The sequence below is a fragment of the Protopterus annectens genome, chromosome 2.part0 (genome assembly GCF_019279795.1).
Source record: "Protopterus annectens isolate FY-2018-M chromosome 2.part0, PAN1.0, whole genome shotgun sequence".
NCBI lineage: Eukaryota > Metazoa > Chordata > Ceratodontiformes > Protopteridae > Protopterus > Protopterus annectens.
In genome coordinates, this window is record NC_056728.1 from 1,006,460,240 (window position 1) to 1,006,472,548 (window position 12,309).

Sequence of the window (12,309 nt, forward strand, 5' to 3'; positions counted from 1 at the left end):
TTTGTACTTTGACTGCACTTTGCAATATAACTAAACTTTGCACATAGCAAACTCTGAAATAATTGTACCGTAATAAAGCACACACTCTGCAAACACTTTGCATACTCTGAGATACTTCCAACAACTCTAGTTATGCTTCGAATAGCTTCGGTGAATACGAAATAGTTTGTGCCCAAAGACAGTCTTTTACTAAAAAACATGCAGTCGCCTTGCTCCTTAAACTTATTTTGCCCTTTTATTGTACTCGTTATGCCCTTTTAATCTCTTAGCATGCTCATTAGATTTTTCTTGTGCTCATTTTAGTTTAAACATGCTTGTTATGGAAACAAAAGGTAATTCTGAGCCCCAGATGAATATTTCTTGTGTTTTGTGCTACTTGTTTAATAATGTGTTTTGGGCTTTACAAATGCTGCATTTCATTTTCTTTACAAAGCAAATCATTTGTGCAAGTTCTGGTTACCTTAAGTTCGCTTCTGGCCCTTTCTGATCACTTGTGCTCTGTTACTCAACCAGCTCAGTCTGCCTTCACCTTCAACTCTGCACCTCATGGCTTGAAGAAGTTGCTCTGTTAGTCCCGGTTCTGACACCATGTCGTCGTCTGGTCAGGATAAAACAGATGAACAGTTGTGGGTTCAGTTCAAGCAGCTTTATTACACACTAACACATCAGGAATAAGGCTTTGTAACTTGAACTTAAACTTGTAAAACAGACTGACCACCACACTCATACATGTTGGCACACTGGCTGTTCTCTAAAAATGGCACTGTTGCCTGCATGGGCTCACTATTTATATGCATGTGCCTACATCTGGAAATGCATCTTAAAGGTACATACACACGCTCTGTTCTACACAGGCACATATTTTTAAATGGTCAAAAATATGCTGTCTGAAGCTGAGTTTGTGAGTAAATTTTGATTTGTTGTTTGTGCTTCCCTAGTAGTTGATGGAGGCCTTTGGTGATGAGAACAGATATTATGATAATATAGTAGCCGCAGTGTGACAATTCAGCTGGAGATACCAAAACTCAGTAATAAATTTTAAAGATTAATGGCCATGATGGACATCTGGTCTGAAAGAAGATGATTTGTGATCAAACAGATGCAATTTTGCTGGAATAAGAAGAGTGAGGTATTGAAGGAAGAAGATGATGATTATTAGTACTAAATTGATAGAAGTGACATAGAGGATTTTTCATTGTAGTCCTGGAAAGAGAGAAAAGTCATGATGGAACACTAAAGGAATTGTAAAGATTTCAGCAAGCTTTTGAATTTAGAAAGTTCCACTGTCATAGAAGAGTGGGGTTTCCTGTTGAGCTTTGATGGGCATTATTTAGCTGAGATAAAAGGAACATATTTAATAATTCAAGCAAAATATCTGTATGCTTATGATTACACCCACCAGGAAGAAAAGCAAATTGGGCAACTGTGGGTAGCTGAGCCAAAGTTGCATTATATTAGGGCTGTTTTCTGTACTGTGCATGTGCGCACGCACGTGCATGATTGCTTGTTTTGCTGTATGCACTTAAGTTTTAAAACTTCTGTTTTCCTTTTTGCATGTCATTTAGAATAATTTTTCCCTCTCCTTTTTAAGAAGCTGGTCTGGTGACTGATGAAAAGTGTGCCATTGCTCATCTGTTGTTTAAGCAGGGCTTGTTTTGTTTCTGAGTAACTGTAGTAAGATATCTCATTGTCTGCATCTGATTTACATTGTTACCATTAATTGGCAGGCATGTGATTGGTTGAAAGTTTATATTTTGTTTGATATATCAAACTGAAAATACTAATGTAGTAAATCAAGACTTTCTTTTCCCTCTATTATGTTGCATGCAAAGTTCGCAAAATTAGTACTGAAGGACTTTGCTAATTTTAATAAAGAAAGAATATCAAGCATTACAGGATTTAAGGAGAAGTGATACTGAAATATAGATTCTAGCTGACAGGAATTCACTATGTCAATGGATAACTACATAAAAATGTGCTATGACACAACAGCCAAACCCAGCTAAGCAAAATCCGAAACTGTTTGACCCACACAAGATGATTTTGGTGTCTTGTGTGGCTCAACATGTATTTTGAGCTATTAAATGTAGTTGAACATTGTCTGCCCGAAGTGTAGTATGGTTGGAGCAAAGGGGGCAGCTGCCCTGAGTGCGAAGTATTAGGTGTTATGATCAGCAGATCCTGATCGATACTAAGTGCCAGACTAGCATTCAGAAATGATGGTATTGTATTTGTTGTCAGAACTGAAGAGCTTTAGCACTCCATGTGTGCAGTAGCATAAATGTAACAGCTATTTATTAGTGCTCCTCATCTAAAAGTTGAGGGGAAGTCAGGTCTGGGACAGCAGAGGGCAACAAAGTAGCTAGCTACACTGCTGATTATCTGTGTTCGAAAGATTCAAATGAGGTTTTTATTGAAAGGATATGTATCGAAATGCATTTGATGGGTGCAGTGGTGCAGTGGTTAACGTTGTCGCTTCACAGCAGGAGGTTCTCCCGTTCGATTCTCGGCTGGAGCACCTTCTGTGTGGAGTCTGCATGTCCTCCCCGCAGTTGAGTGATGCTAGAGACATGCAGGTAGGTGCAAGTGTGAATGGACGTTCCTTCTTTGAAGGTTGGGCTTCGGGCTGGCAACTCGACACCATAAAAATCCACTGCCAATCATGAGCGGACCGGAGTTCCGCTGTGGCGACCCCTAACCGGGAAAAGCTGAAAGACTAATTGAAAGGAAATGTATTTCATTGGGATATCAATGAAGTTTTACTTCCGCTGTGGCGACCCCTAACCGGGAAAAGTCGAAAGACTAATTGAAAGGAAATGTATTTCATTGGGATATCAATAAAGTTTTACTTTTTAAATTAATACTGACTTGAAAGACAAGTTCACTTGCATATGTTAGAACATTTTAGGCTTGCAATTAATAAGCTATAAAATACCAGTGGCACAACATTTTTCTGAGTTTCAAAATGGAGTCTATAGTTTTTGTTTATTTTCTCCTATCTTCTCTGTCAAGCCTCCCTTCTACAGTCTTGGACGCTCAGTTGGCCCATTCATTCCCTTTGGGTGAGATTCCTGCAGCCCATTCCTTTTCCCTGGTGTGAAGGTCAAGCTCTGGGACTGGTGCTGTCATCCATATAGGGAGTAGTGTTTTCTTCCCCAGCTCTTACCCATCCCCCACATGCCTGCTGATTCTCAAGGGGTAGTCATGCAGTGGGTCTTTGTGAGGGAATGTCACATCCGGATGCCTCTGTTTGACCTCTAATCTCCAGCAGGAATTATTAGAGACAGCACCCTAAGTAACCCCCCTGTTGGTCCTCTTCCCCCCTGTCACCAGCTTCTCTTGAACCTTGGCCACTAATTCAGTCTGTGGCTTCTGGTCAATCAGGGCATTATCCCCTCTACACACAAACTTTTTATCCCCTCTGACACACAAACGTTGGTGTTTTATATCATATTTCTAGTAAAGTGAACACTGAAAAGAAGTTATTGCAGAGAAAATAAGGTTGGTTCTTCCCTGAAAATGCTCCTTTCATGTGCAAAGGACTGGAATAGTGAATGGGTAAAAAGTAAGAACTGTATCCTAAAAATGGTTCAGTGGAGAAGGGAATGTATTACTTATAAGGCAAAAGGCCAAGGCGGCAAGCTGATGAAAGTAAAATAAGTTAAACACAAGTTTGCCATTTTATTTTTCGCTGCTCGGTAAACAAATTATTAAATGTTGGAAGAAATTGAGTTGTGGCTTTATTAGATTTGTTTGACATAGCCTTGCTGATCTAGCTGGTGTGAAGTCATGCTGTGTTTTTTATGGCAAGTACACGTATCACTTCTTGCTGATGCCAACATTTTCTGTTTTAGCAGTGATTTCCATTATTTAGCCGCAACTAGAGATGGAGTGATAGGTTGATAGTTTTAGCCTCTTTCTTGCATCCACTGTTTTGAAAGGTCATTACATCTGCCCTCTTCCATTCTAATGAGCCTTGTCCCTCCCATAATCTGGTAAAAGCATATTTTTATTTAACAGTACATTGTTCTAGTTGCATCCTTTATGAAGTGTGATTAGCTGCATATCTTGTGCTTCATGCAACTCTGTGTTTTTTTATCACATTAAATATTGCTTGTTGTGCTTAGGTCAAGGCTGAAAGGTTCAGGTTGGGCAAGTCCACCTACTTAGTTCATGAATTCATTAATTAATTGCTACTCCGCCTCATAATAATTAAAGCCATATGCCACAGTCCCCAGTATCAGTATCACAGAGTTGTATTTTCCAAAGCTACCCTTTAAATTTGAATCTTGCAAGTACATCTGTTTTGATGTCCTTCATGGATGCATCTGCAGTCATAACAACTGGGTTGTCCTGTCGTCAGGCAGCCCTTCAGACGGCCGGATTCCAAAGTCCGGGTCCGGCTTCGGCTGATGTCGCACTTCACCCGTCATCTCTGTTGGTCTTCGGGTATAAAAGCATCAGCCGACGCCATTTTCCTCAGTCTTTCTTGCCGCGTGGCGCCCGAAGCAGAAGCTGTTCGCAAGTGCCGGTCGGTCGGATCCAGAGATTACTTCTACCGAATACTACTTCGAAGACTTCTAAAGCTAAGTACCCCGTTGGGGACTCTTTCTTGCCTCAGCCGATGTCAGAAAAAGTTAATAATTGTTTAACCTGTGGGAAACAAATACCTCATAAAGATTTCCACTCTTATTGTCTGCCTTGTTTAGGCCCAGCCCACGACGTAGCTGCCTGTTCGGCCTGTGCTTCCTTCAACCGATGAACGCTTAGGCGTCGGTCGGAGTTTGCTGAACAGTTTTTCGGTTCTGATTTTGCGTACATTATGCCGTCGGATCCTCCGACTACCCAATCTACCAAAAAACGCAAAGATAAAGACCGACACTCGCGGTCCGCGGTTTCAGCCGAAACCATGGTTAAGCAAACCGCGAGTGTCTCGGTTTCGGCCGAAACCGAGAAAACTGATCAAAGTACAGCTGAATCTATCTCTACAACTGAGGCCCCTGCTACCACCCTTGAATCGGCCTCAGAAATTTTATCCACTACGGTGGTTGCCACTGACTTATCAGACACCATTCCCTTGGATGTCTCTACCCCAGCACGTGGTGCTGCTAGGCCTCCAGCAACCATGTCCATTAAGGCCTTCGCCAGGGCTAAAGCAGCCAAGACTACTAAAACAGTGCCTGTTAAACCCCCTACTACCAGGCCCTCCTCTAGTTCTCAAATGCTTACTCTGGCAGAAGATTTAATTTCATTAATTAGAGGATCTCAATCTCACCCAGACAGGGCCTCTTAGCCCCCAGAGAAGAGACCTAGGGCAGAGCCCCCTGAGCCAGTGTCCTCTGATGATTCTGCCGATGAATCAGACATAACTGACCAGCCAGAGGCTCCTTTCTCCAATTTTGAAGACTCTGATGCTGAAGAATCCATTCCAGCTGCTTCCCCCCCAGAAGAATTCTCCTTTGGGGAAACCTTACATGCCATGCGAGAACAGTTCCAATGGCAGCAACAGGATTTTTCAGACTCCAGAAAAAGACTTAGGACCTTTCTGCACCTTCCACAGCACAGGCCCTTAGCTATACCTCCTGTTCTTTCTGTGGTGGATGATGCTTTCAATGATGTCTGCTCCGCACCAGATTCTTTACCTCCAGCCCCTGCCAAACCAGACAGATTTTACAGGGTGCCAGACACTCATCACCACCTGTACAAGGCCCCACTTGCAGACCCCGAAACTATATCCCAGGGTCCCAAGGCAGTAGCCGCGACCATAGCTAAAACCCTATTCCTTCTGAAAGGGAAGCAAGGTCATTAGACAGATGGGGCAAAAGGTCTACACTTCAGCTACTCTCTCAGCTAGAGCTTTAAACTGTCAGTTTCACATGATACAATACCAAGAGTTTATGCTTGATCAGTTAACTAAAAAGCTAACCACTGATGAATCTCTTGATAAGAAATATGTATTAGAAATGGTAAATAACATACAACAGGTTAGTAACCATTCCTTAAAATGTGGCTATGATGCACTGGAGGCTTCATTTAGATCAGCCATGACTGGCACAGTGATAAGAAGGCATGCTTGGCTAAAGGAGCAAGCTTTACCGGATCATGTTAAAGCTAAGCTGCTAGATGCTCCTATGGATAAGACAAGTTTGTTTGGTACACCTGCCCAGCAGGTTATGAAGAAAATGGAAGAAAAGGCAAAATCTGTTCAAAGCGGTTAAAGATTTCTTGCAGGTTCAACCCCCCAGGTTTAGCAGGAACTGGCCTGCCAAAAATTGGTCCTTTCCTGACTCCACAAGATCTCAAAGGGGCAGGAATAGACGTTCCAGAGGCAGAAACCAATCCAGAGGAGGTGCCTACAGAGGGCGACAGTGGCAAGGTAACAACAGAGGCACAGACACCACCTCTGCCACTACATCAACACAGCCACAGTGACTTAACCCTAAATCCGCCTACCAGGGAACAAATAGCAGCTCCTCTAGGCGGAAAGTTAACCTTATTTTCAAAGAACTGGCACTATATAACAAAAGACAAGTGGATTTTACAAACCATAGATCAAGGTTACGGTTCCACTTCCACACTTTACCAGTCAAAAGAGGAATGCCAAATCTACCTCCAAATCAAAAACAGAGGCTCTACAACAGATAATGCAGTTAGCAAACATGAGAGCTGTGGAAAGAGTGCCAACAGCAGAGCAAGGAAAGGGGTTCTACTCCAGATTATTCCTAGTTCCAAGAAAGGAAAAAGTTGGAGACCAATTCTGGACCTGTCCACCTTAAATACTTACATCATTGTCCCAAAATTCAAAATGCTGACCCTACAGCAACTTCTTCCCATGTTGGGCAAGGAGTGCTGGCTGGTAACTCTAGATCTCAAGGAGGCATACCTGCACGTCCCCATTCGACCAATCTGCAGAAGATACCTCAGATTTCTTGCAGGATCAGAGCACTATCAATTCTCAGCATTGCCCTTTGGCTTATCTACTGCGCCCAGAGTATTCACAAAATGCCTGGCATCAGTAATCGCTCATTGCAGACTACAGGGAATTCAAATTTACCCATACCTGGACGACTGCCTGCTACAAGGGACAACAAAAGCAAGCTGACAACAGATTTACAAAGGGTCATTTACTTGCTACAAGCACTGGGATACACAGTCAATTTACAAAAGTCAAGGCTGATACCATCCCAAACAAGGACATTCTTGGGCGGAATTGGACACAGTAAAACAAATGGCATTCCTAACTACAGAAAAACAAAAGAACTCCCTCTTTACTTCTTGGCACTAACAAAACTGAACAAGTTAACAGCAAGAAAAGTACTGCAGGCCTTGGGCTTCATGGCATCATGCATAATCTTGGTCCCACTTGCCAGACTACATATGAGAAAACTACAGTGGTACCTAAAGAATTTATGGTCCCAACACAGACACAGCCTAGAAACAGAAATCCCACTAATTCCATGCTTAAAACAGGAGTTCCTATGGTGGGCTCAGGCATGCCAGTCAAACCCAGGGCTACCCTTTCGCAGATGTCAAGCAAGCCAGACCATCACAACAGACGCTTCAGACCTAGGATGGGGGGCACACATGCTGGACAAATGCGTGCAAGGATTGTGGACACAGGATCAACTTCACCTGCACATCAACCTAAAAGAAATGCTGGCAGTAAAACTGGCAATCCAAAAGTTCAGACCATTTCTCAAAGAGGGCCAGTTGATGATAAGGACAGACAACACCACAGTCATGTGGTACATCAACAAACAGGGAGGCACTCATTCATACCCCTATGCAGAATGACTTTGGAGCTGTGGACCCTGGCACTCAGCTACAACATCCAGTTACAGGCAATATTTGTACCAGGAAAAGAGAATACTCTAGCAGACATATTAAGCAGAACCACATCGGATGCCCACGAATGGAAGCTGCACCCGGACATCTTCAAGACCATCTCAAAGAAATGAGGAATGCCTCAGATAGACCTATTCGCATCACCTCTCAATCACCAGCTCAAAAATTCTGCACAAGGACATTCCACCCACTAGCATGGAAAGTGGATTCGCTCTCCTTCAGCTGGAAAGGCCTAACAGCATATGCATTCCCACCTCTTCCCTTGATACACAAGGTATTACTAAAAATCAAGGAAGAACGTCCAAGGATAATCCTGATAGCTCCAAACTGGCCAAGACAACACTGGTACCCACTGCTGAGGAGCATGTCTCGAACAATATGTGGCCAATACCCTGATGCCTTTGATGTTAACTCAGAACAACTACAACATCATGCATCCAAACCTAAAACGTTGCAACTGACTGCATGGAACATCACATAGCAGCAGCTAATCCAGAACTTTCCCAAAGAGTTAAAGACATTATTCTTGAAGCACGCAGACCTTCAACAAGAAGAAACTATGCTGGAAAATGGAAGAGGTTTGTCAGTTGGAGTACTGAAAGAGGAAAAGATGTGTCAAACGTAGATATGCCTAACATTCTGGAGTATCTGGCCGAACTTCTTCATTCAGGCCTGTCCTACTCCTCCATCAAGATACATGCATCAGCTATTTCAGCAGAATACAGCTTTGATCCACCTGTTTTTTCGCACCCTTTGCTCAGGCAGTTCCTCAGAGGAATCAAGAATGTAAAACCTCCAAGGAAACCACCTTTACCAGCTTGGGACTTAAACTTTGTGCTAGAAAAGTTGACACTATCACCCTTTGAACCAGCAGCAACAGCAGACCTACAACACCTGTCATGGAAAACTGCTTTCCTACTGGCAATTACTTCAGCAAGGAGGGTTTCAGAACTACAGGCCTTAATGGCAGTGCAACCCTTCCTAATCTTCCACCAAGATAGAGTGTCCATGAGGACTAATCCTACATTTATGCCTAAGGTGGTATCCAGAGTGTCTTTAAACCAGGCAATCCACCTACCTACCTTCTTTCCCAACCCACAAAACAGAGGGGAAAGAATACTGCATACTTTGGATGTACATAGACAGCTACGCTACTACTTGGACAGAACAAAAAGTAGCAGAAAGACTGACCAACTTTTTGTAGCCTATGCAACAGGAAGGGAAGAAAAAGCTATTTCCAAACAGACAATCTCCAAATGGATAGGAAATTGCATACGATTCTGTTACTCCTTCCATGGAAAACCAATTCCACAGAACATAAGACCTCATTCTACAAGGGCAACAGCCACTACCACAGCCTTCTTACGAGGAGTGGCAACCAAAGACATTATTGAGGCGGCTACTTGGACCTCCGTGCATACATTTGCCAAGCATTATAATTTGCCTCTATATTCCAGATCCCGAGCAGGGTTTGCCACTGCTGTACTGCAAGGGATCCTAAACACACCATAATCTAGTTTTATCCTCCTCCCCTAGTTGGCTATGGTATTCTACCCAGTTGTTATGACTGCAGATGCATCCATGAAGGACATAGTACAGTTTTGTACCTACCATAAATGTAGATGTCCGAACTGGATAGCATCTGCAGTCAGGATTACCCTCCCTCCTTCCCCTCTGTGGTACTCCTAGGGTGTTTACCCTCCTAATAGCTAGCTGGTGGGGGGGAGTCTTTATGGTGTATTTGTTGGTATATATGTACATACATGCTTATTTTTGTGTTTACCTCTATCCTTTTGGAAACATTGGCATCTATCCAAATTTTAGCCTTCAAGAGGGCTACTGGCATCTGGGGCAAGAAACACTGAGGAAAATGGCGTCGGCTGATGCTTTTATACCCGAAGACCAACAGAGATGACGTCGGGTGAAGTGCGATATCAGCCGAAGCCGGACCCGGACTTTGGAATCCGGCCGACTGAAGGGCTGCCTGACGACAGGACAACCCAGTTGTTATGACTGCAGATGCTATCCAGTTCGGACATCTACATTTATGGTAGGTACAAAACTGTACTTTATAGTTGTATATTTAATAAAAAGTCTTTAGTCTACACCAGTACAACTTCAAAATTTACAGTGGCCTGTAGTAATATATATCACAGTTTGTCACAGTGTGGCCAGCTTGCCTGTTATCTGCTCTTGTAGGCCAGATTAAGCCTAGCCAAATTTCCCATTGCAAAGGTAAGAATCAAACCCTTTACCTTGTGTCTGTGAGGTAAACACTATAACAGTTATGCCAACCCTCAGCCCCATTCTTTTCAAGGGTGGCTCTAGGAGATCTGAGAATGTTGTGTACTTTAAATATTTATTATCAGTATTTTCTTTTGGGGGGAGGGTAACATTAAATGCAGACATATAATAATCCATGAATACATGTATGCTTTTAGTACTGGTATACTTTAATCACTGCTGCTTGTCGATCATCAACCCTTCTGTGACACAAGTGGCCGTTTAATTTTTTTTCCCCAGGCAGTAGTCTGTAATGGGAAGCCATTATCCAGGCAGCCATCAGGGATTTCATCTTAGTCCCAGCTCTCTGTTACCAGTGAGAGCATGATGGTTAATACTGGCATTTAGATGTGTGTTTGTTTCAACTAACATGCCAGTCCTTGATACAGTTTGTAGCACTACTTGATGATATACCTGCCCTTTCTGTGTCTCCAAGCCTCCTCTGCTGTGAGTCAGTAGTGCAGCAGAGTGGGCTACCTTACTTCCCCCAGAATAAGTGAGCCAACATCATTCTGCTGTTCTCACCCTCATGAGTTGGCAACTGATTCTGCAAAGTTGCTAATCTCTCTTGGGTTTGTCTGTGCTATGAAAGTGATGTAATGAACATGATCAGTAAATAGTAAAAGAATAATTTGTTATTTCAGATGTCTTGATGGAGGATTTTTCTGTTTCTGTATAGTACCACATGCTTTTTTTTTTTTTTTTTGCTCTGATTTATAACTGGTATATTTTATACTCTGGGGGAGTTAGTAAATCCAGCAATAATGATGGGCCATGTAGTATCAGCTAGATACTGAGGCCTAAAGAAAGGATGTGGGGAAAAAAAAAACATCTGATTAGATGACACAGTGGTGGCTCACAGAGCTTGGTTCTTTGGTTTGGTTCCTCACTGAGGTAGCTTCTGTGCAGAGTCTGAATCCCTTCCTTTGCCCATATCAATTTTTGACACAGGCTGTGGATTCCTGCTAACATCAACAAGATGAGTTGAGAGCACTCCATTTTTTAATATCCATTTTCTGCCATGTCCTTGTTACAAGTAATCATAATAAAAACAAGCATGTTGTCACAGATATGCAAGATCAGCAACCCGGTATAAACAGTACAACATTGATACAGCGGTGTACATGTAATGTTTTGAATAATAGTATATAGGAAAATGATGCCTTTGTAATGATGAATGATGTAATATTCTATTTTTAATAGACTTTCAGAATCTAAGTTATCTATTTCCATGTTTCATGCATTTGGGCTTCTTCTTTTCCAGCTGACAGATGGTGGGAAAGCAGCTCAGGCCGGTATTTCAGTTGGCGATATGGTTCTGTCCATCGATGGGATGAGTACAGAGGGAATGACCCACCTGGAGGCACAGAACAAGATAAAAGCCTGTACTGGATCTGTGAAAATGAACCTGCAGAGGTAAGCTGCATTGTGTCTGCAAATTATTTTATGTAATTTATTTTTGCTGGTCTGATGAGTATACTGATGCTAAGGATTATTTTGACCCAGAACAATGTAAAACTTAAAATAGTTCATAACAATAGGTACATTTATGTCTACCCTAAAACATCAGAGAAGTGAAGTTTAGGTGGGTTAGAAGTGTTCATGGATATCTGCGCTAATCATCAGTAAAGCTATGCACAGCAGGACCATTTTTTTTTCTTGTTTGACAAAGAATTTGATGTGGTATAAGAAGAAAGATGCTAGGGAATGGTCATTCACTGTGAGAGAGAGTATGTAACATTAAGAGCAGGGGTGGCGAGTTGAGTGCAGGTTGGCTGGTTGAAATGCCAGGTTGGAACAGTAGTTAGCATTAAGTAGTTTATAGGTAATGGAACAAATTAAGATCATACAGTGGAAGGAGAATGGTAGTCATTTATACGGCTTTGAACCTGTGGTGTACAGAAGGTTGTATGAAGAGACTGCATAGTTTGCCAGCATATAGAGGCGGTTGATACTGGAGGCAGATGTATAAGCAATTAACTGAAAGTTGCATTTGTACAAAGACCCTGTTGATAATAAAAGGTGATGTGAGAGAGGAAGCTGTTGAAGAGACTTATTTTATTGTTAAGAAAACCATTTTTGAAAGATAAATAACTTGCATAAGTAGAAAAATATTCTTTAATTGCTGAAATGAACACGGCCAAGGCTTAGGGATTTCAGTTGTCCTTGAGAAACCGTTTC

General features: G+C 42.3%; 1 protein-coding gene across 13 annotated transcripts in view; it reads left to right on the forward strand.

Moving 5' to 3' along the window:
• The window catches only part of LOC122793337 (PDZ and LIM domain protein 5-like), a 2,364,325-nt gene that overhangs the window by 716,249 nt on the left and 1,635,767 nt on the right, over positions 1–12,309 (forward strand). For all 13 annotated transcript variants that reach the window (XM_044061256.1, XM_044061255.1, XM_044061265.1 and 10 more), the window contains exon 3: positions 11,393–11,544. In XM_044061256.1, coding sequence (XP_043917191.1) covers positions 11,393–11,544 — 152 coding nt within the window. The remainder of the gene's footprint in view (positions 1–11,392; positions 11,545–12,309) is intronic.